This window comes from Babesia bigemina (genome assembly GCF_000981445.1).
Source record: "Babesia bigemina genome assembly Bbig001, chromosome : II".
Taxonomy (NCBI): domain Eukaryota; phylum Apicomplexa; class Aconoidasida; order Piroplasmida; family Babesiidae; genus Babesia; species Babesia bigemina.
In genome coordinates this window covers 1,879,589-1,902,185 of record NC_027217.1, presented here as the reverse complement: position 1 = coordinate 1,902,185, position 22,597 = coordinate 1,879,589, and the positions used below count along the sequence as shown (strand labels likewise).

The following is a 22,597-nucleotide window of genomic DNA, read 5'->3' as shown; positions in this document are numbered from 1 at the left end:
CTCTACGACGTCTCGAACGTATCAGTTATGTACTCATTTTTGAGCACTGGAGGCAGCGCCACCTCCGACTGCCGTTTTATATCTGTTATTTCATAATAAATGCCACTTACAGCTGTGGCAACTCGTTCCGAGGTGGCTTGTATTTTCGCTTTCGGTCGCCTGCAACTGCAGGTGTCGGCGTTGCAGGTGCCGTGTCCAATGCACACATGGCGGCTCCTGGTCACTGTTTTTGTCATCGCGCGCATATTAAATCTATCGCGATATAAGTCGAGGTACACATTGGATGTGGAAGACTGTTTAAGCGGAAAATCGCTTCGCCGGGGCGCCCTCGTGAGATCAGCAATGCTCCGTCATTGGAGCCTCTGGACAAACACGGTTGAGGAATAACTGCACTTGGCGTCGTTAACAACTCGGATGGTACGCCGATGAGCGGCGTTTTGGCGCAGCCATGACTGAGTTGCTGCCGGGGAATCTGCAGGCACAGCTAGATGAAATCCACGCGCTGCATTACATCTTTTACCCGGCGACGGTACAATGCCGGGGTGGGATCGACGAGTCGCTCTTCGCCGAGGACCTCATGCCTCTGGCGGAGTACGAGGAGCTGCTTTCGCGCGTCACCGTGCGCAGCCGCATCGAGCTCTACCCCGAGGTGTCGGAAGAGGCGGCGCCGGGCTCGCTGCTGAAGGTCGGTTTCCGCCTTTCGCCGTACACAGGAGACAACTCTGGCGACGTCGACATCGCGCAGAGCTTCGTGGAGGTGACCTTTCCGACCGATTACCCCGCTGCGCAGCCCGGCATCGTGGTGATGATGAACATGTCGCTATCACCCGCCAGCCGGCAGAGCATGGTATCGCATTTGGACCGGGTCGTGAGGGACACTGAGGATGGCGTGTGCGTGTTTAACGCGGCGATGAGCCTGAACGAGCTGCTGGGCGACATTCACGCCAACCAGTACCAGCTGTGGGACGAGACCACGGGCGTGGCGCTCGACGTCGACCACACGCAGATCACGCAAGCTACTCTGCCGCTGCCCGAATCCGTGATAACATTCGCTGGCGACCGCCTGCCGCCCGGCATGGCCGCGTTGGACGCGCCCGTGGAGTTCGCCGAAACGAAGGCGCGGATCTACCTGAACCCGTCGGACGGGTCTGACACAGATTCGCCTACCACGTCGGCGCCGTATAGCCGGTTGACGCTGTCTTACAACGAAAACTCCACTGTTGACCGTGAGATGTACGCTTCGAGCTTCGACATAGGCGGCTGGTCCCTGCAGTCCCTGGTGCAGTCGCCACTATGGTACGAGACCGGCCGAAGGACCGTTGACGACAGCTCGAACGAGCCATCCAGCCGGTACCGGTTCCAAATCAACGGCGCGTCACGAGGCGACGACCGTAATTGGCACCCGCTGACGCGTAATGAGTCGCTGAACCTCGTGGCTCCGACGAGGTCGCAGCGCACCTGGTCAAACGAGAACGAGTGGCAGACCGAGGGTACTGATGTGGCCACTGACAAGACGCCCATCATGCTCTCTGTGATGCCGCAGACGCCTTCGGAGATCGGGGGTGCAGGTGAACCACGGCTGTACGGCAGGGGCGATTCCGCGCCCCTCGACCCGGAGACCATGCTGGCAGTGAGCCGGTCCAAGGCGCTGCTCGACTCGCTGGCGTGCACCAACTCCGTGGAGCGCTACTGCGAGGACTTCACCGAGACGATGACGATCCTGAACAACGGCTTTTCGAGCTTCGTGAAGGCGCAGCACATGCTGGACCAGAACCTCTACATGGTGCGCACGTACGTGCTGCCCAGCTACTGCATCCTCGACACGCAGCGGAGCAAGTTCGACGTGAACGACGACATCGAGAGGTTCAGTCTGCGCAGGAAGGTGTTGATCCAGCAGCTGGTGTCGTCGGTGGCGCTGCTGGCGCGTCTGCAGCACAACAGCATTGCGCGCTACTACCAGTGCTGGGTGGAGAAGGTGCAGCTGTTCGAGGTGATATCGCAGCTGATGCGTCGCGCCGAGGCGCTGCTGGATGGCCGGCTGACGTTTACCAGCGTGGATGAAAGCGACGACCACCTTTCACTGCGGCAGTCGACGCAGCTGCTGCTGCTCAACTCCACCAGGTGCGGCGACGAGGGCGTGTCCGACTTTTTGCTGAGCGAGGCCGTGACGCGGCGTCGCATGTACATCCAGATGGAGCACTGCGACGGCACCAGCCTCGACCAGGTGATCCAGCACGACGCGCTCTACCAGAACTCGCAACGCATCTGGACCTTCACCCGGCACCTGCTGGACGTGCTCGCGTACCTCCACAGCAACAACGCGTACCACCAGGCGCTGTCGCTGCAGAACATCATCGTGTACACCGACGCGTCCGGCACTGGGTTGAAGGTGTGCGAATTCGGCCTGGCGCGGCTGCTGCGCGAGTTCTGCTACTCCGGGTTCTTCTGCCAGCACCCGCAATGCACGTGCCGGGATTACGCCAGGCAGCTGCGCAAGGAGCTCTTCGCCTACCACCCGTCGACGTTCGGCGTCGGTCCTGCCATAAACTTCGACGACCTGTCGGCTCTGCAGGGCACCTCTGACTACGACGCGCAGCAAGAGGACATGTTCGCGCTGGGCGTGCTCATCTTCCGCATGTGGCACCCGCCGATCGAGGAGCGGCTCTTCAAGGACGTGTTCACGAACATCATCACCACGCAGAAGTTCCCCAAGTACTTTCTGCACTCGACGCCGCCCATCATCGTCAGCACGATCATGCGGCTGGTGAGTGCCGACCGGCGCCCGACTGCCGTGGAGCTGCTGCGGGAGACGCTGGTGCCCCCGGTGATGGACGGCGACCTTTACCGGCAGTACCTGCGTCGTCTGCAGAACCCTCTGTCGGAGGAAGCGGTGGACGCGCTGAAGTTCTTCTTCCGTCGTGGCTGGAAGAGCGACTTGACCATGTTGCGAACGGACGTGCCTCTGGAGTCACTGTCGACGCTGTCGTTTCTCATTGAGGGTCTGGAGTCCTTCATGCGCCGTCGCTCCATCGTGGTCGGCCCGACGTCAGTGCTGTACCCGCTGGCCCCGGAGACGAAGGGCGAGGCCAGCGTGGTGGTTCTCGACGACTGCAACACCGTGCTGAGTCTGCCTCGGAGTTTGGTGCGCTCGCTGCAGGAGACGCTGCGCCGCGCGCCGCGCAACGGTCACAACCTCTATCTGAAGCGGTTCACCGTCGGCGAGGTGTTCGACGGCAGCTCCTGCAAGTTGTCGGCAGTCCTCAGTTGCAGTCTGAGCTTCGACGTGGACATGATGCCGTACCAGCCCTCTCGCGTGACGAAGCGCTCGGCTGTGCAACCGCACGTGCTGGGCCTGCCGGAGCTGCGGCTTCTGGCGATGGAATGCGACCTGCTGCGCAACACCGTGGACTCCCTGGAGTCCTTGGGGTTGTGGTCGTCGGTCGTGCTTGCGCTGCACTTCCCGCCGCTGGTCATCGACTTCCTGGCGTTCGTGTTCGGGACCAACGTCGAGGTGGCGCACGACATCTACACGGGCATCTCCACGGTGGACGTGAACCAATACACGCTATGGAAGCTGTTCGTCCAGTGCAGCGGCTCGGACGCACCTGGTAAAAACGACGAGGAGCGGTTGGAACGCATAGCGTGCCTCCTTCGTCGCCGGTGGCCTGTTCCCGTCGCGCTCAAGCGCATGCACGCCTTGGTTAGGGACTCGATACGCGGCACCGCGAGCCCGTACGAGCGCGCCTTCAGGAAACTCGACGCCGACATCACCCGTCGGCTACCGGTCGGCTACGATGGCACTTCGGATGGAGATAGGGTCCTGGGTAGCGGCATTGGCTCCAAGAGTTCGGAATCTCTGTCTAGCGACGCTCAGGAGCCCTCCGGGGCGCTGCACCAGCTGCAGGAGCAGTACCTGCGCCGCATGGGGCACATGGTGGAGATGGCGAGAATGCTGAACACCCTGGGCAGCCTGGAGCCCTTTTGCATGGAGTTCATCCCCGAGTCTAACGTCATGGAGCTTTGTGAAGGCGCTATCGATTTCCCGTCATTCGGGTGCTACGTGGTGTCCGACCACTCGGAGGCGCTGGCGGTGGTGGGGGGCACCGTCGTGGGCGAGTCCGGCGCCGTGCAGTGCTACGCGGAGTACCTCATGCAAACCCTGTGGTCCTCCCTCGACACCAAGGTTGTGAACACGAACCACGTGGACTCGATCCACCCCGACCACCTGGACGCCGTGATCACGTGCCAGAGCACCCGGTTGCTGCCGGCTGCGTGCTCGCTTGCGTGCCGGCTGATCGACGCCGGCATCAGCTGCGAGTGCCGCGCGTTGCCGCTGATCCACACCGACCACTTCCACGAGCGGCTGCGTCAAACTGGCGCCGTGAAGTTCAGGATCCACCTGCAGCGCACCGGGTCGGCCTCCCCCTCCTCGGTGGAGCCGTGCAGCATCACCCACCGATCGGACCCTGCGCTGACGGAACGGTCTGCGGAAGACGAGGACAACGGAGAGGTGCTATCGGAACAGCGGAATCTGGACCCGTCGATGTCCCACGCGCGCGGCTGGAGCCGGGCGGAGGCCCACGCATCTGGCCGCCGCAGCGATCGTAGCGCAACGTCTCCGTCCCCGGACGGGGACTCCAGCCTGGAGCCCGATTCCTCCTCACGCCGGCTGATGACGTCGGCTTCGTCAGACAACGACGACGAGCGCCATTTCACGGGGGTGTCGTTCCAGGTGGAGCCGCTGCGTGACTGCTACGGCCAGCCCCGCAAAATCGACAGCAGCGCAACGCTGGTTCGCTACGTGAAATCGCTGCTTGCGCGCGAGCACTAGCCGCGGCCGGAGAAAATTCCGTGCTGTGGAGGCGACGTTCGCGCCGCGGCGTGACCACGCTGGGCCTGCTGGCGCGTCAAACGTCACCGTGAATTGTAACCTATGTAAATGCGCCTTCTTACGTCTGCAGTGCCACTGTTGCAATGTGTAGCGGTATGGTCACTTTTGGTGCTGCGTACGGGATGTGGCTCTGAGTCGTTGCGGCAGGCGCCCTGCGCAGCCTTCCTGGGCGCGCTTGGCCTCTTTGAGGCTGCCATCGCACTCATTGGCCCGGCTTCGGCCTTATCGCGCGGATTCCAAACCCGATCGCGCCATAGCATTCTATTCGTATCGCGTGACGGCCCGTTCCTCCACCGCCGCCACGCGCCGCTTCGGGCGCACAATTCCAGCGTCGCCGTTGAGGTCCGGCCGGGCGTAGGCGGCACAGAGGCGTCCATGTGGGCCCAGGAGTTGGCTAAGGTAGGTTACAGGCGCTGCGCTGCCAATGCCTCGCAGACGTTCAAGAAGTTCTGCTTGTCCAGGGGCTGCACCGTACGCGAAGAACTGGTGAGCCACTAATGATCACCCACAATCGATCTCAGTGCGGCACAACGACGGTGTTGCGCATCACCGGGGACGACAGCAAGTTCCGGGAGAACGGGTGGGTGTAACATTCCGAAGCCCCTGAACGGCCGCAGCTGTAGCGGGTTGGAGGAGCGGTTTTTGCGGGAGGCTGGCATCCACCAGGTGAAGCGAGTCCCTACAAGTGAGAAATCGGTATGTCGAGCTGTTCCTCAACGCCGTCATCGCTGCGTACCAGGGTCGCATGCATTCCTCCACCGCCACCGTGGCCGTGCTGCCGACCGAGCTCACGGAGACCCAGTTCGACTCGATCCTGAGCCAGGTGGTGATCGACCCGCGCGACATCGAGTGGAAGACGTGCCGTTCTAGCGGCGCGGGCGGCCAGAACGTCAACAAGGTAGATCGCCACTGCAGCGTAGCGGCCCTCACGTCAGACAGGTTGAGACCGCCGCCGCGTTACGGCACAAGCCGACCGGCATCCGCATCGAATGCCAGGAGGAGAGGTACGCAGGTCTAGCACAACCCGCCGCCAATGCGAATGCAGGACCCAGAGCAAGAACAAGGAGATCGCGCTCGAGCGTCTGCGGCTGCAGCTGGCGCGGGAGCGGGAGTCCGACGCCCGGGAAGACGCCCAGAGTCGCCGCATATCGCAGGTACGGGCCGGTGTGTACGCGTTTACCCGCTTGGCAGATAAAGCGCGCGAAGCGCTCGGAGCGTCTGAAGACGTACTTCTTCAACACGCACCAGATCATCAACGACCGCTGCGGATGTAAATACAACCTGAACGATTTCCTGCGGTGTCGGCTGGACAACGTCGACTGCGAGCACTTTTAATCGTCGCGGCACCAGGTGTGTGACGGCGGCCCGTGGCGACAGTCACTTTGAATCGGCGCCGGCTGCCGCACAGACACGCCGCGGCAACGTCGGCCAGTGGAAATGCAGTGATGGAGGACGACTCGTACGCGGAAGAGGTGGCCAGCATCCTCCAGCTGGTCGGAGACGAGTTCAACACGGTGGAGTACTTCGACATCGTCGAGCGCCATGCCATCGTCATCTATAACATCTCCGGGCACTCCGATTTCGGGGTGCGGTTCAACCTTCCGGAGCTGGCGCTGGCGTTGGGGAACGCGGTGTACGTCCCGCAGGAGTTCAACTGCGTGAGGGTGGACGTTCGCGTCCGCAGCAGCCTCGAGGCGTCCACGCGCTCGGACAACTCCAGCGGGTTCCCGGGGATCGAGCACGTACCCGTTTTGGAGGCTGACCGCATATACGACACCCAAGCGGTGCTCGCCCGCAGGTTCCCGCACAACGACCCGGCCCTGCTGACCAGGCGCATCATTCAAGGTGGGTGCACGTACCGCCCGCGGCAGGCGCATTCCTTGCAGGGGACCACTGCTCGATCAAGATTTCCATCTTCACGAACGGCAGGGTTTCGTTCACTGGCGGCAGGAGCCTGCTGAGCGTCGCGGTTGCGCTGTGGAAGCTCTGCCGCGTCATCCGCCAGCGCGTGAACAGCAAGGCCGTGGTGCGGATGCTGTCGCCCACCAACATGATGGCCGTGTATCGGTTCCCGTCGGCGATCGTGCTGCAGGCGTTCGAGAAGCATGCGAAGGGCTGCATTTACGACCCGTTCCGTTTCTCCGGTGTGCGGCTGCGCGTGCCAGTGAAGCCGTGGAACAACCACTACGACATTCGCACGGTCATCCTGGAGGGGCTCGGCAAGCGCATGCCCGCTGCGGAGCCGGCGTACCCGGTGAGTGCCGCCCCCGACTCCAGTGACAGCGACGAGTTCGACGCCGCGTCGGAGTTAAGCTCGTCGATGCCGGCGTTCGTGCAACCGACTGCCGCCCCCGCCGCGGCTCCGAGAGCAGATCCGCCGGTGGCCGCGCCGCCCATTGCTAGCACTGGCATGGCGGCACCGCGGCAGCGACAGCTCAAGGGCAACCTCAGGAGGATCATCAGCGAGGCGCTGCCGTCCAACAAACGCCAGGTAACACTTTATTAAGGCCTCACGAGCGCGTGCAGATACACCAGGGCGCTGCGCTAACGCCGCAGGTGGTGGACTCCTCCGCGAAGTTGCAGAAGACCGTGGACACCGGAGCCGGCAAGCGCGTTTGGTCCACCAGCACGACCATCAGCGACCCCGACACCGTGTACGGGCGGGAGGAGGTGGTGACATTGAATGTTTTCACCAGCGGGAACGTGACCCTCACGGGCGCCCGGTCGGTCGCGAGCCTGCAATACGCACTATCGTACATCTACCCGGCGCTGAAAGCGTCCACCGTGAAGAACGTGCTCAATTAATATTTACAGCCCATGTCTGACGACGGGAGCGCTGGCGCGGGCGTCCGCTCGGCGGCGGAGTCAACGCACTCCCCCTCGACGGACGGGATTCCGCTGTGCGTGACCAAGGCCGGCCCCGTGGACGGCGCCGCCGCCTGGGAGAACCGGCTGAACGAGGAGTTCGCGGCGCTGATACACTACGTCGAGGAGAACAAGGCGAACGACACCGAGTGGTTCCAAATCGACTGCGACGACCAGGGCACCAAGTGGGTAAACGCGGCTGAATCGTGACGCGGCGCAGGTGGTTCGGCGAATGCTGGCACGTGCACAAGATGAAGACGTATCGCTTCCGCCTGGAAATAAACGTACGCGACCTCGCCCCCTGCAACATGACGCGCAGATCCCTGCTGCCTACCCCAACGCACCGCCGGATATCGTGCTTCCAGACCTCGACGGCAAGACCGCGAAGATGTACCGTGGCGGCAGCATATGCCTGGATGCCCACTTCGCGCCTCTGTGGCAGCGCAACTCCCCCAAGTACGGCATCGCCCACGCCCTCGCCCTAGGGGTAAGTGGACCCGGCGCACCCACCTGTGCATAACTCTGCAGCTCGCCCCCTGGCTCGCCAGCGAGGTCCCGCAACTAATTGCTTCAAATGTGCTAGCGCCGTAGGAGATCGCGAGCGCGCCGACAAATGGCGTGGGAGACATTAAACTATACTGTCCAGCTGCCGCTGCAGGATGCTGATGCGCAGGCACAGGATATCATGCGCACGACGCAGCTCGTACAGGCTGCCTGCCGACTCATCAGATGCTATGCTCGGCTCGAAACGTGTATCGTCAGCTCCGCCTAGCGCCATCTGCGCTTGCGTGGAAGCCACGCCGGGCTGCGTACCCCTGTGTAACGAAATAGTATCGGTTTCCTTGACATTGCGATCTGGCATCAACCGGCCGGCATAATGTTTTTCTGCATTTTTATTTCCATTTTGCGATGATTGGAGGCTGACGCCCGGGTTGTCGTCCTTGCGTGAACCCTGTTTGTGGGAAGGTGTTGCAGACGTTTGGTCCGCAGGTCCAGATCCTCTCTGGACGACCGTGCCAACAACTTCTTGCAGTGCAGATAGGCTTGCCACGAACCCACCCAGTACGCCTTCCTGGTGTGGCGGCACTCCGAACCGCTTTTCAAGCAACGCTGGCAACGACGACGTGCAGTCGAGGTCCTCGGTGTCGGTGATGTTCAGCAGGCTAACTTCATCCAGTTGTCCCAGCCAACGGTATCCTTGCGATACCCCGTTTAACGCATCAGAATGCGGCGCTGCTGCTGACGAAGGCTCTTCGTCCGTAGTGCCGATTGCAGAACACGGGCCCGTGGCCGGTTGACCTGAGGCTGTTCCTGCGTGATTGCCTGATATCCCCGTTGACAGCCCCGACAGATACGAGGATATTGCGTCACACATTAGGCTCAAAAACTTAATATTCGCACCATTTTGATGCCTCGGAGAGCTCAGCAGCGCCGACGTGTAGACCACCCAAAACGGCAACCAGTGCGGGGGCTGCAACCAGCGGTGTGGAACCAATAACAGCAGGTCATCCACGCGGTTCCGGTGATGCAAAATGCAGCTCGAAACGTATGGCAGCAGCAGCAACTTCAAATGGTCGTTCAACATCCCGTTTTCTATCAGCGCCAAAAGGCAGTCGGTCAGGCACATCAGGGGCGGGGTCTCGAGGCAGACCGCAAACAACTTGGTGACGCACTGATCCACAAGCTCTGGCAGCGGGAGTTCACCGTCCTCCTTTGGAATCACCATATAAGAGTCCACGTTGAGCTCAGCCAGCTTTTTTGCAAGCACGTGGACCTGCTCGGCATCCAAGCGCACGGCGTCCTTGCTCATGGAAGCGTTCCGGTGCAACAGCGCCACGAAATCCATGGTGCTTTGGAGTGAGAACAGTTCCGCGTTACGCAGCAGCTGCTTCATGTTCGCGCACAAGGCGTTGAATGGCCCCCATTGGAATGCGGACGACGCATGTTGGCGTTGAATGCAAGCCGCGGCCTCGACAAGGTGCGCAGTGTTAGCTCTGCTGGCGCCATGGCGAATGTTCACCGCCTCGAAATAGGGGAATACGCGACGGTAGACGCGTTGCACCTTACTGCTGAGCTTGCGGACGGCAACCTCGGATGAACCATCGTCCCTCGGTGGCGGCACGCTCAGTGCATCGTTCGCGAAGGCATCAGCAGACGACGCCGCGCATAGCCTGCCCATCACCAACTGCTGGAACCGCCCATATTCGAGCCTGAAAATCGGATAGCGCGCCGCCATGACCTCGAACAGAACGAGGCAGCAGTGCAGTTGCTCGATGGTCATCGTGGCCACATTTGCCAACAGGTGCCGGTGGCACGTCGTCGTCAGCACCGTCAGCTCGGCACAGTTTACGCGGAACCACGTCGAGTATGAGACTGCATGACTGGCCAGCACGTGGCACAGCAACATGACTTCGTTAACGCTGAAGCTGCGTACGTTCTGCACGCCATGACAAGGATACCACCGCAACCTACACTGGCTATGAATTCCACGCGACGAAATAGGGCTTGTATGTCAGCTTTGCCTTCCGATACCTGGTAGCACAACGCGGATGTTGCGCGAGCGCTGCCATCTTCGGTGCTGGATGCGGATTCTGGCACCACCCTGGCACGCCAGTCGGCCGACGGCGGCGCTGCCCTCCCAAAGTGGCCAGCAACCTCCATGGAAACACTAGTGGCGCTCTCATGCACGTGTTTCCAGACGTCCAGTGGTCGCAGTAGCCCGGTGCGCTGGAGCAACGACGGCATCAGGGCTCTGAGCCTCAACGCCGCCATCTTGGGGGGTCACGATCTCACTCCCACCACAGCCGATCTCAAATTCAAAGACTGTTTATGACGGTAATTGCGTATAATGACTACACGCAGAGAATCATACATCGAGATTGCCAAAATGAGACCCGAATCCGCGGCAGGCAACAGCTTTTTCCAGTCTACATGCAACCAGACCTTCGCAACACCTGAGCTATAACCATAGACTACCGCTTCGCACCCAGGTGATTGTTACGTATCAGAATGCGATTGACGTCAAACCCGTATGCGCCCGAACCGCGCGGATACGGCACTGGGCGCTTCAAGGTAACGTACTTTACCCCCTTGTACTGCTGCGGGAACTCGATGTGGCCCATCTTCTGGCGGTCCGACTGCACGCCAGCCACATTGCGCGGGTATGGAGCTAGAGTTACGTTAACGTTCGGCGGGTAAGGCGCTCGCAAACGGAAGCCTCCGTTTGCACAGGCGGCCAGCCTGAACTCCCTGGGCCTCAGCTTGCGATTGGGCAGCCTCCTGCGATTCGCCAGGATGTCTCCCGGCACTACCTGCCTGTAGAGCGCGGAATCTGCGTCCCCGATGCTGTAGTGTGTGCTTTGCACGTGACGCTTCTTGGCCCAGTGGCGGACCCACCTGCGGGCAAGGCAAAAGAGCGACTGTGTGAGCGGCGCAGTCGGCAGTGGAGCGCGCATTATAGTCACATTCTGACGGGGCCGTCGACTGCTCGATTCGGCGCGCGGCGCCGCCCCAATCACTACTGATCACGCTGGCCTCAGATCCGACAATCACTCAAAGACACGAAAGCGTCTCACACATTCGACAAAAAACCACACCGTACTACTAAGTACAGTACAAAGATTGCCTGAAAGCCCTATTGTTTCATCCTGTTGAGATAATGGCCCGGCAGCAAACAGAGCATCAGCGTCCGGAAAAGGACACCCGTACCACGGAGGATGCCGCCAAAACAACGCCGTCTGGCCACTGCAATGGCGCCAAACTCTGTGCTACGCTATGTGCGATCGCTAAGCCGCTGCGCTGCCTGTTTGTAGACGATGACCACAGCGAGGAGAGCGTGTCCCATGGCAAGCGCGATAAGAAGAGCCGCGGCCAGCACAGGGTGTTCTCGAAGCGCTTCGTACGCTGGGCCTGCGTATTCGGTAGGTGCTCGCCCGCATCCTCCTGAATGTGCATAGGTGCGCTCATCCTGTCCCTCTTCATTGCCGGTTCGCTCAAGGTAGGTTGGCCGTGGCATCGAGCGAGCGCGTTCAGATTTTCGGCATGCTACCGGCAGCCAAACTCCCGGGCTTCAAGTACCTGAACGTCCGCAACGTGAGCCAGCTCAAAGGTGGGACCCTTTTTGCAGTGGCACAATGTATGCAGCGGCGATGTTGCAAAGCGGGCCGAGGCTCGTGTACTGCAGCAACGTCAAGCTGTCCCCTGAGAAGCACCGCGTGGCCTCTATGGCTGTGAAGGCCGTGCCCGCATGGATCAACAAGTTCGCCATGGACTGCAGCGCCGTGCTGCCGTCGGGTAAAACCGGCTACCAGCGTTTCGAGCTCGACCCCGCCAGCACCGTCATGTTCGTCCAGGCGCACGGCAAGAAGGCTCTTGCGATAACGGACTACCTGATTGGGGACCCGCAGTACTTTTTGCAAACTGTGGTGAACACCGCCGCCCACACCGTCAGGCGCGTTGAGAGCGTAAGTCCCGACGATTGCCGTGCACGCGACGCAGCCGGATAACTTCAACACGCGCATCGCAGCCCGCGCCAACCGCGTGCTGCTGCTGGTGACCGATGATCGCAAGTTCGGAGTGTTCAACGACGACCACACCACCGGCCTCTCCCGCATCATCGACATCAACCGCCTCTACGGCTACAGCACGCTGATCGTGAACGCGAACCGGTTCGAGGTGGGTGGAGGCTATTGTGATTGGCGGCATTGCGCGCAGCTGGCTTTCGATGAGGACGACGACGTGCCGCGCGGCGAAGGCTTCAGCATGCACTGCCTCATCCCCCACGAGGACAGCTTCCTGCTGGGCAACTACGTCGGCGCGCCCTTCGGCAAGGCCATGGAGCCGTTCATGCGCCTGTGCGCCACCGTATCGCAGCGTGAGTCCACATTCGCGCGACGCACACCGATGCAGCCAACCGCGACTTCAAGGTCATCAACAAGGCGCCCACGATGTCGGTGAGGCCGCCCAGGGCCCCCAAGAAGGCGCCGGCGGCGGAGGAGGCTGTGAACACGGGAAACGGTGAGAAACCAATGACTAAGTTTATACGCTGTTCAGGCGACCACCCAGAGGAGGAGGTGCTCGAACTCTAGGGTTACTGCGCCCCCGACACCACTGCGGAAGGCTCCAGATCCTCGTCCCACTTGACCACCGACACCAACTTGTACCTAATCTCCTTGTCGTTGAACTCGCAGTACTCGTTGTCCGCCATGCGCGACAGCTTGGTGGTCCGGCGCGGCTTCTTGGAACGGTCCGCGGGCTCCCGGGGGTCGGCCGGTGAGGGTCGGTCCTCACGTGGCGACTCGCCTCTGGCAGGCCTCGGTCGCTTCTCCTCGCGCGGCTTGCGCCGCTGCGCGGTGTTCGATGCGCCGGGAACGCCCGCCTCCGCACGGCCGGCGGCGGCAAGGTGCCGCATTGCGGGGTCCAACTTGCCGACGGCCTTGGGGTCGGTAACTCCGGGCATTGGGCGCGGGTGCTGATGTGCTGCCGCGGCGGAAGCGCGCGCCGCGTTGACGTTCTTCGAACCGGAGGCCGCGCCGCGGCCGGCAGACGTCGCCTTGTGCGCAGCGAGGTTGGCGCTTTGACCCAGGATGAACGTTCCCCAGCCGCGCAACAACACCGACTCTATGCTTCGCGGATTGAAGTGCTCGCGAGCAGTCGAGTAAGCGCCTCGATAGAGGCTATCGTCGATCTTCGTTTCACGTGCCCTTCGGGCGGACGTCAGGAACTGGGCCAGCTTGTTGATGAATTCGCTCTTCCCGCCGTAGACGCGTGAGGCGGGACTTGTTAAGGCATTTTGCTGGTTCCTTACCGGCGCTGGCAGCACGTCGTCGTCGACAGTGTACGACGCGATGCAGTCGCGTGTCAGACGCCAACGGCCTGTCGCCAGGCTCTGGAATCGCCGAATCACTTCTTCGGTGGTCTCCAGGTCGTTGAAGATCGGCATTTCGCGCGCGTGGCCAGCCACGTCAGGTCGCACAGCAGACCCAGTGATTACCGGCCGACCAGCCACTCGTGTGGACGTACCGCTGGCCGGCGTTGCTTGTGTTTCAGTAGCGGGTGCTGCCGGCGCCTTTGCAGCGACATTCGGCACAGTCGGTCCTGCATGGTTCTGGGATGCTACATTTGTGTTGGGGGCAGCATTTGGCGCAGCAGCTGCTTGGGTCGCCGCTTCCCCGCCCACTTTCGCGGTCTCGGCAGCCGCGTTACCCGGCGCGGCAACTTTAGCTCCGGCTTCGGCAGCACCACCGTTGGCTGCAGCGCTATCCTTGCCTGCTTGCGGCAACATCAGCGGCGGGTCCTGGGGGAGTATCTTCATCATGTCGTCCCGGGCGTACACCGCGCCGCCGCAGGAAGCGCACGCCGGCTTGGGGGGGATGACGATGGACAGCGTCAGGTTGCCAGTGGTCACGTTGTCCAAATCCACGCCCTCCAAGGCTATCCACAGGCTTATGACGGCAGTGCAGCCGAAGAGACGGCGCAGAAGCGAGAGGTGGCAGCGCACGACTCCTGAGCAAGCCTCGTTCACGATGTCGTTGGCCGTGAGCTCGCGCGTCGCAGCCTTCTGACTGCGCGTCAGAGAAATGGGTTCGCTGCGGCCGGTTGTTGATTCCGTCGAGTGGCCCGATTCGGCTTGCGCTTGGTTAAGCTCGCCGACACCCCGACCTGCACCCCTAACGCTCCAAATGCCGGCGCAGAGCGCCATGTAGTTGAGCTCGGGGTGCAGGAATGACACCACCCGCGGCGCCTCCTGCAGCACATCGATGCTCTTGCTGTACGGGAGCATCATCAGACAGCGCTGCGGCTTGAAGAACCACTGGCTGCCGGTCTTGCCCACCGACACCGCCTCGTTCGGGGCGTCGCTGAACGGCAGGTTGCGCGGCACCACCCAGACGCAGTGCTGGAATTGGCCTGCAGGCGCGCCTGCGGCCTGCGTGCCGGTGGAGCCAGCCAGATGCTCCGGTTGGCTGTCGAAGTGCGACTGCAGATCGTAGTTCAGCTTGTACGCCCGCAACCCTTCAACGTTGACGACGACATCGCGGCGGTCATACAGCGAGCTGAGGACCACGCGCTTCGGCCTTCGGATGAACTTCGTTGCAGCACGGCCTTCAAAGACGCGCAGCGTGTGGCCGTTGCAGTGGCATGTTGGGATGGAGCCCGCAGGTGCGGGTGCTGCTACTGCTACTGCGCAGCGGTTGGGCTTGGAAACATTTTTTGAATTTGTGGGTTCGCTTGCATTCGTTGGGAAATCGGAAGTGGTAGCCGATATTGACTCAAATTTATCCGCATTGTGTACTGCTGCTTGGTTCGACTTTCCATTAGGGTCTACTTTGATACGGCTGGTAGGGGCAACGTGGAGATTGGCCGAGATGTTTCCTCCCTCGTACCCTGGCAATGAAGTGACGCCATCAAGCGGAATGGTATCGTCCTCAGCCGTGGTGGCCGTAGGGGCACCGGCGCCCCTTGCTGATGCTTCGGAGTCTGCCTGCGTTGTAAGTGTAGCAGGGTCGGAACCGTCCGCGGACGATTTGGCATGAGTGGCATTGCTCTGGCTGCTTGGTGGCGCAGGAGACGGCGGTTTGCCGAACAAGGTGTCATCGGCGGGTGATTTCACAGGCGCAATGCCGCAGTCGTAATCGTCGCCGAAGAGCACGTTGACGACCACACGGTCGGTGTAGCCGCCGATGGCGGGGTCGAACACGCTGAGACACGAGCCGACGTAGATGTCGCGATCAGGATCGAACGCCCGCGGGAGGAGCCGCCACTGCGCCTTCTCTAGACGAGACGTCGGCACGTTCGGAGGGACGAAATTACGCAGCATGTACATGCGGTCAGCTGACGAGCCGCGTCCCACCTCCTTGGGGGCCATGTTATCGACGGCCACCATCAGCACACCCGAAGAAATCGAGGTCACCCTGCCCAGAATCCAATGCATCACCGTTTGCTGCTTAGTGGGCAAAACCTGGATGCGCATACCCTCAGTGATGGTCTGTGGAATCAACGTCGTCCCGGGCCAGTAGCCCCTGTAGGATGGACTGACACGCTCGAACTGGACGTGCAGGGTGCGGCGGTCGCCTTTGTCGAAGGGGATGCTCAGCGTATCCGAAACGTCAACGCACTTGCGGTCCACACCTCCGCAGACGTAGCGCGGGAAGTGAGGCTCGCCACCGGGCAGGTACAACCCCGACAAGTCGTCAAGCACGGCCAGCAGCTGGCGGCTTGTTTGCATGCTTATTGAACTGGAACCCGAGCCGCTCTTGCTAGACACGTAACTGGATGAGGAGCTGTCAAACGCCTTGCCGTAACCAGAGCCCCTGTCGGAACCGTAGAATTCGTTGCGGTCAAGCCGTGACATGAGGTCGGCTATAGCAGCCAGGCCGGCCTTATCGGTCAACTGGCCGCTGGCAACAGATTCGGAGATGTTCAGCACCTTCTTGATGGAGCCCTCTTCGTTGCAGCGCATGACCTGGCGAACGACGGCCATCTCGGGATGACGATAGAGTGCGGAGAGCTGCGAAATAAATCGCCGCAGCACAGACAGGTTAATGAAAGCCAGCAAGCGGCCGTACGCAGTCAGCTTGCCAAAGTCGCTATCCGGCTGCATCAGCTCTAGCATGAACTTCTCAATGGTGCCGAGACTGGCCATGTCTGATGTGGTGTATAGGGATTCATGCACGCGGCGGAGCATCCTTATCCTATTGTTGATATCGTTCTTACCGTCGGGGATTTCGGCGACGAAAAACGGGTCGCCGAACTCGTCGTACTCGGAGACGTCATGGCAATCCTTGAAAAGGGAGGTCTGGTTGTCATCGCACGCCGCCGGATCGGACGGTGAGATGGGGAGCGAGGGCTCCTCGGGGAACCACTCGAGGAGCGGCGAGACGCCGTGTACGTCGTCGGACAAACCATCTGCTGCGCGCTCCGCACAGGCAGACGGGAGATCGGAATCTTGCGATTTGACCTTGGCGAACACGGTGCGGAGTTGCGAAAAAACGCTGTCATCTTCCTGGAAATGTGACGCATAATCGGGTTCTCTACGCACCGCGTGAGGGGAGTGAACGGGCTTCGCTGCGGAACGGGCTCCGGCAGCGAACACACTTGGTTGCGATTGTGATGGAACGCGTGGCGAATTTTTACGCAACCGATCGTGGTCTGGGATGAACGGCTCTCTTCGGGGTGGCGGCACCGCCCCCGACGCGACACGAGAAAGGTCCACACGTGTGTTTAGACCGGCCACATCATCGAAGGGGTGCGCCCTCGATGCTTGCAGAGACTGGATCGTTTGTGACCGCAGAAAGTTCAGCAAATCGTCGTCGAAAGTCCCCTTACCGCTGTTTGGCGCATGCTTCACTTCAATGGGCCTGTGACTCGCCGCAACCGCTGTATTGGCAGGTGCCCCGTCAGCCTGACTAGCACTCCTGCTGTCGCCAATGGAAGAGGAGGAGGGTGAGGTGCTGCGATCGCATTCCGACAGCATCTTCAAGGCTTCCTCCGGCGTCAAGCTGCACGCAGCGGTGCTCATCTTGGACATGGCGTACCGCGCTGGCAATATACCAGGCATCGTCGACGCAGTGGGAGCGGTCATAACGTCAACAACGCCGCGACGGGGCGCTCCTGGCACATGCACCCGATCCGTCTTGCCTCTCTCAGTGTGAGTCGAATCCTCGGACATCACGCCAGCGGGTTCGCCGTCAACTGACACGCTGCGTTTGACGGGCCTCGCGGCGGGGGCTGCCTCGCTTACCGAATACGCCGTGCTTTGTGTGCGCTGCGACTTCGCCGTCCGCACCTTATCAGGAGAATCCGAGAGAGCATACGCGCACATTTTTGGCTCCCGACTGCTCATTTCCGACGTCGGGGAGGCATGCGCGCTATGGGGCGAAGGGGCGTGGCCCGCGTCACGCGAAACCATCTCCAGCCTCGCCGCAGCAGACGAGCGCGACAGCCCAGGCAAACCGACCGACGATTCGCCGCCATCGGCAACGGAGGGGCGGCGCAGCTCCAACACAGATTCGGAATCCAGCATGCTATCCACCGGGCGGCCGACCTCCAACGATAGGCCACGGCGGTCCCCCCTTTTCCAAACCTCACACTGACCTCGTCACAATGCTGCCGAAACGTCTCGAACACATCGAAGTCATAAACGCCAGCGGCACCGCCTTCCGCATCACAACACCGAAGTGAGACAGCCACAAAAGCAGGCCCAACCTAACCTCTGACGCCTTCAGGGGCCTAAAACGACGTACTATCCTGCATTCACACACAACCGCCAGACTACAAAGCGACTCATACGCGTGCTACGGTTACCTGGGATGGTGTCGAGAGTCTCATGCGTTGCGACACGAGGTGGCGCCTGAACGCGACAGCCACAAAATTCGCGTCCGACACCCCGAGCTCAACAGAGCTGCTGCAATTAGTGGCAGAAATTAACTGGGAAGAAGGGGGGGCAAGGTGTCCGGCTGCGGTTGCAATAGGGCAACTTCATCAACGCGGCGACGGCAGCCGAAATTCACGCCCGTCGCCGCAGCCGTATGGAATGAAACTACTTATAACAAGCTGTAAAGCGACACACAGGTGAGACGATGCTTTTTGTAACATCGTCGCGACCCAAGGACAATGCAACACTACAAATCACGTGCCGCACGCGACGGCGGGGCCGCATAGCAGAAGAATTTTCTGGCGCAGCCACGGAATCCCGCCGCACTTTCGCGCTCGCACGCGTGCAGCATGCGACTTAAGTAGGATATTTGCGTTTTTCTCAGGGTAAACGCTCGCGTACGCCTCAACAACCTAAGGTTCTCCGTGCTGATGCGGACCTCGAAACTACGCGACACGGCGATCTTTCCACTTCCCATCCCAAGCACTCAAACATCTGCGGTCTTGCACTGCGAGAGATGAAGCTCCAGCGCCTCCTGCGGACCGGAGGCGCCTACATGCTCAATTGGGGTCGCATCTGAAATCGCTCCCCCTGAAGACTGGCGCCAGACACGTGACGGCGACGCGAAGCCACTCGACTGCCGGGCTCCACGCAGCGTACGTAGTCGCTGACGCAGCTTTCAGACACACCCTTCGACGCTGACGTCCCGGTGCCCACGGAGCCCCTTATCCACGAAACCTTTGTCTGCATGGGCCAACACACCCAACGCAACCTTCACAGAGCGCTATGTGGAACGCACGCGACGGTGCATCATGCACTAACATCGCAACAATCGTATTATATGGCGCGATAAACGCGGCTATTGGGAACGAGATGGGACGATCGAGCGTGACACGGCAGACCACGGCGGCGGGCGTTGCCGCGCCGCTGGCGACGCTATAAAACGCGCAACTTACACGCGCGCCGTGCTCAGGCCGCAACCGATCTGATGTAAAAGGGCGGACATCGGCGGGGTGACATGAATAGACACGCGCGGTCATTCCCGCCACTGGGAAGAGCGCATATACACCAATACCACGCAAATAGGCTGCACATGATACCACCACTCCTTTTAACCGAGCGGGGGGAATACTGCAAAACGCTATCTGGCTGTGTCGGCCGACACATGGGGGAGTCGATGCGACATACTCTCCTGCCGCGGATGCGCGCACAGCCATACATAACGCGCGACTGAGGTCACACATGACGCATTAATTGGATCTGCCGTTTGAATCCAAAATCTGAGTTCGCGATCGCAAAACGTGGACGCGCGCAGCCGTTGATGCGCTGGGTTTGTCACGGGGCACGGCCGGCGACGATACTCCTGTGAAGGGAGTCAGAACGACGCCCCTTCGTCATTCACTGGGCTGCGTAGAAGTTGCGTGAAAGATGGATCCGATAGACGTCGATATTGACGACCGGGGCGACGCCCTTGACAACAACGAGGAGTGGAATCAACAACAACAGCGTAAGAACGATCAGCAGCTGCACGGGCAAGTAAGTCCCGCGCGTGACGGCGCAGCCAATGACAACGCTGTGGAAAGGGGGGATGGCCACACCGGGAAAGGCGGCGATGAGCCTATGCTGGGAGGAAACCGTGAGGTTTCCCCGAAGTCCTCGAAACGTAAACGTTCCGTATCTGTCGACAATGCTGAGGGCGGCGAGGAACCCCAGGGCAACGCCGCAGGTCAAAAGGAGCGTGGTAAGCAGGGCCAAGGACGGGAAGGCAGGCGGAGGCACAAGTTCAGACGGACCTTCAACGAATCGGACAATAGGATGCCGCAGGGCTCGGAGCAGAGGCATCCGCGTCACCACTCTACGTGGAACCCGGAATTGGGCAAGGCGAAACGGTGGGACACTGCGATCATCACGGCGCTCGACGCCTATGACAACGCCAAGCAGGACATCATCGAAGCCGCGAACATTCTGGAGGAGGTCAATGACACCAGCAAGCCCGCCATTGCCACTTTCGAGCGCTGTGTAGAGGCGTTCCCGGTCAAAACGGCCGCCTACGCCAGCGTGGTCGGCATACTGAAGGCCAAGGGGAAAGCGACCCTGGCCGAGCACATCGTGCAGCGCGTGCTCCACAACCTGGTGTCGAGCATTTCGTCGGGGAACAGGATAGCCGCCATTCACAACATGCGGTTCCTCATTGGCACCCACTGTGCCGGATTCGAGTCGTGCCAGACCATGCAGATCATCGAGGCGCTGATCAAGATTGCCAAGAACATCGAGGAGGCGGAGTTCGAGAGCCACCGCAAGTACGTCAACGCGGTTGTGGCTGCAGACAACCTCATCTACATCGTGATGGCCAGCTTGCCGTGGTTCAGCCGCGACGAATACACGAAGCACAAGAAGCAGATACACGCCTTCTGCGACGAAATCGCCGCCTACAGTGACCGTAGGAGCTACAAGATGGAAAGGGTCGCCAGCGACCTGAAGCGCGCCGATATCGACCCGTCAAACGACGACCATCTGCACAACCCGTACGCGTATATCGCCGCATACAATACCTACACGGACGATATACGGATCCAGGATAGGCTGACCACAGGGGTCGAGTGCCTCCGGTCGCTCAGGGAGCACGATTGGATCAACACCACCACCTTCAGGTTCTACCAGAGCAAGGGTATTGCGGAGCACATCTTCGTTGAGAACGCCGAGCATGTAGTTGCCGATGAGGTGGCGCAGGTCACGCAGGAGATCCTCCAGGCCATCTTGCAGATCGAACACGATAAAACGTGGAACTTCAAACCCGTTCCGTTCATGCCGTTGAAGTTCGAGCCGCTCGACGAAAAGCACGACAAGATCAAGCCACACGACAGGTGGATCTTTGACGAGCACGTGATCCATACAATCCACGTCTTTATGGATGACACCGCGCTCTGCGCGAGGCAGCTCATCAAGATCCCCTTCAACCACCAGTACGCCGACTGCGCGATCATGGAGATCCTGTTCAACATGATGCTCTCGCCGATATACAGGCAGCACTTCAGCATGTTCGCCATCCTGGTGATCCACAACCTGTGCAACATCGAGCACAAGCTGGAAGGCGTCTTCCATGACCTGTACTCGCAGCTCACGGACGACATCCCGCGGCTGGACCCCGCCGTGGTCTCGGACCTTCTCACGGTCGGCGCCTACTGGTTCAGCGTGGAATTCTGTAAGGTGAGGAGGCTGCCTCTGGCCATGAAGCTGTACCGATCGAAGCACAAGGCGGATGGCAGCGGCATGGACGTCGAAGACGACCGGAACGACCAGGCTGACACGGAGCAGGTGAAGGAGGCCATTAGGATGAAGAACAAGAACCTGTTCAACGTGATGTTCAAGTACAACATCAAGTCTCCTCTGAACTTCAACGAGAGGCTGCTGGACAAGATATCCAGGCTTGTTTACATGGACCGGCTGCTGGTATTCTCGCCGGAGGACCTGAAGGACAGCGTCCGGGCAGCCGTGCAGCTGCCGCCCCCGAACGTGCAACACGCGTTCCGCGACAAGCCCATCGAGCACAAGGTCTTCCTCAACCTCTTCCATTTCAACAAGCTCACGGCGGAGGAGAACGAGCTCCGAAACCGCCGCATTGAGGGCTTCATCAACAACCTCGTCGGGAAGGAGCCGCTGAAGGAGTTGCCGCCCAACGTGTTTGCGGAGAACAAGATCCCCGACGTGGAGATGACTGACGAGGCGGATGCGGCGGACCCCACGGTGAAGCGCTGGAGCAGGGAGGAGCTCATCCTCATCTTCTGGGAGTCCCTGCTCATCTTCGGCAACAAGTCGTTGACGCACCTCATGCGGCTCCTGGAGTTCCACGGGGAGGTGCTCAAGAGGTTCGTTGACAACGATCGGGAGGGCGCGTTCCAGGACTCAATCACATTCAAGGCGCTCAAGCTGACGCAGCAGACGCTCAAAAACACGAAGAAGTTCGAGCTGGTCACTGGGGAGCTGCTGAAGTTGAATGTTATATCCCCTGCGGATGCGTGCAGGTTGGTGTTCCACCACTTCCCGAGCGCCGAGTTCTTCTCGAACCACTCCCTGTGCATCATGGACACCGCGTTCGAAGTTGCGCGGGAGCGCGTGGAACACGCACGCACGCGCATAGGGGATTCCACGGGCAACCCCGAGCTGCAGCGCGTCGCGCTGGAGGAGCGCGAAAACTGGATGCGCCAGCTGACCCTCACGCTGCTGGAGCTCGCCAACAACTTCATGGCGCAGCGCATGGGCGAGCAGCTGGACTCCAGCTTGGCCAGCATCGTCAAGAACGTGCTGCTCAAAAACGCCACGCACTCGTATGCGTTGGCGTACGCTCGCAACGAGGCTGCGGAGCGCGGGTTCCACCGCAGCCTCGTTGCCGCCGTGGACCTGGCGCTGCTCGTGCAGAGCATCCAGACGCCCTTCTGACGGCGCCCAGCAATTGCCACGTTAATGTTCTA

At 60.8% G+C, this 22,597-nt stretch overlaps 9 protein-coding genes across 9 annotated transcripts; 5 read left to right on the top strand and 4 right to left on the bottom strand.

Moving 5' to 3' along the window:
• Positions 1–2: 2 nt before the first annotated feature.
• BBBOND_0208430 (hypothetical protein) lies at positions 3–236 on the bottom strand (the record flags this gene model as incomplete). Its single annotated transcript, XM_012912421.1, has 1 exon — positions 3–236. One exon carries the CDS (start codon positions 234–236, stop codon positions 3–5), a length of 234 nt encoding a protein of 77 aa, XP_012767875.1.
• A 212-nt stretch (positions 237–448) lies between these two features.
• BBBOND_0208420 (hypothetical protein, conserved) lies at positions 449–4,831 on the top strand (the record flags this gene model as incomplete). Its single annotated transcript, XM_012912420.1, has 1 exon — positions 449–4,831. One exon carries the CDS (start codon positions 449–451, stop codon positions 4,829–4,831), a length of 4,383 nt encoding a protein of 1,460 aa, XP_012767874.1.
• A 108-nt stretch (positions 4,832–4,939) lies between these two features.
• On the top strand, positions 4,940–6,226 carry BBBOND_0208410 (peptide chain release factor 1, putative; the record flags this gene model as incomplete). Its single annotated transcript, XM_012912419.1, has 8 exons — positions 4,940–5,290; positions 5,327–5,377; positions 5,413–5,471; positions 5,509–5,587; positions 5,631–5,789; positions 5,831–5,895; positions 5,937–6,045; positions 6,083–6,226. 8 exons carry the CDS (start codon positions 4,940–4,942, stop codon positions 6,224–6,226), a joined length of 1,017 nt encoding a protein of 338 aa, XP_012767873.1.
• A 110-nt stretch (positions 6,227–6,336) lies between these two features.
• On the top strand, positions 6,337–7,696 carry BBBOND_0208400 (hypothetical protein, conserved; the record flags this gene model as incomplete). Its single annotated transcript, XM_012912418.1, has 3 exons — positions 6,337–6,736; positions 6,778–7,382; positions 7,448–7,696. 3 exons carry the CDS (start codon positions 6,337–6,339, stop codon positions 7,694–7,696), a joined length of 1,254 nt encoding a protein of 417 aa, XP_012767872.1.
• A 12-nt stretch (positions 7,697–7,708) lies between these two features.
• BBBOND_0208390 (Ufm1-conjugating enzyme 1, putative) lies at positions 7,709–8,347 on the top strand (the record flags this gene model as incomplete). Its single annotated transcript, XM_012912417.1, has 4 exons — positions 7,709–7,941; positions 7,977–8,040; positions 8,076–8,243; positions 8,285–8,347. The coding sequence occupies 4 exons, from the start codon at positions 7,709–7,711 to the stop codon at positions 8,345–8,347; spliced, it is 528 nt and encodes a 175-aa protein (XP_012767871.1).
• Positions 8,348–8,384: 37 nt separating this feature from the next.
• Positions 8,385–11,211, bottom strand: BBBOND_0208380 (hypothetical protein, conserved; the record flags this gene model as incomplete). Its single annotated transcript, XM_012912416.1, has 3 exons — positions 8,385–10,193; positions 10,229–10,506; positions 10,758–11,211. The coding sequence occupies 3 exons, from the start codon at positions 11,209–11,211 to the stop codon at positions 8,385–8,387; spliced, it is 2,541 nt and encodes an 846-aa protein (XP_012767870.1).
• Positions 11,212–12,845: 1,634 nt separating this feature from the next.
• On the bottom strand, positions 12,846–17,777 carry BBBOND_0208370 (hypothetical protein, conserved; the record flags this gene model as incomplete). The annotated part of the gene is made up of 1 exon (XM_012912415.1): positions 12,846–17,777. One exon carries the CDS (start codon positions 17,775–17,777, stop codon positions 12,846–12,848), a length of 4,932 nt encoding a protein of 1,643 aa, XP_012767869.1.
• Positions 17,778–18,375: 598 nt separating this feature from the next.
• On the bottom strand, positions 18,376–18,606 carry BBBOND_0208360 (hypothetical protein; the record flags this gene model as incomplete). Its single annotated transcript, XM_012912414.1, has 1 exon — positions 18,376–18,606. The coding sequence occupies one exon, from the start codon at positions 18,604–18,606 to the stop codon at positions 18,376–18,378; it is 231 nt and encodes a 76-aa protein (XP_012767868.1).
• A 950-nt stretch (positions 18,607–19,556) lies between these two features.
• BBBOND_0208350 (hypothetical protein, conserved) lies at positions 19,557–22,565 on the top strand (the record flags this gene model as incomplete). Its single annotated transcript, XM_012912413.1, has 1 exon — positions 19,557–22,565. One exon carries the CDS (start codon positions 19,557–19,559, stop codon positions 22,563–22,565), a length of 3,009 nt encoding a protein of 1,002 aa, XP_012767867.1.
• Between the last annotated feature and the right edge of the window lie 32 nt (positions 22,566–22,597).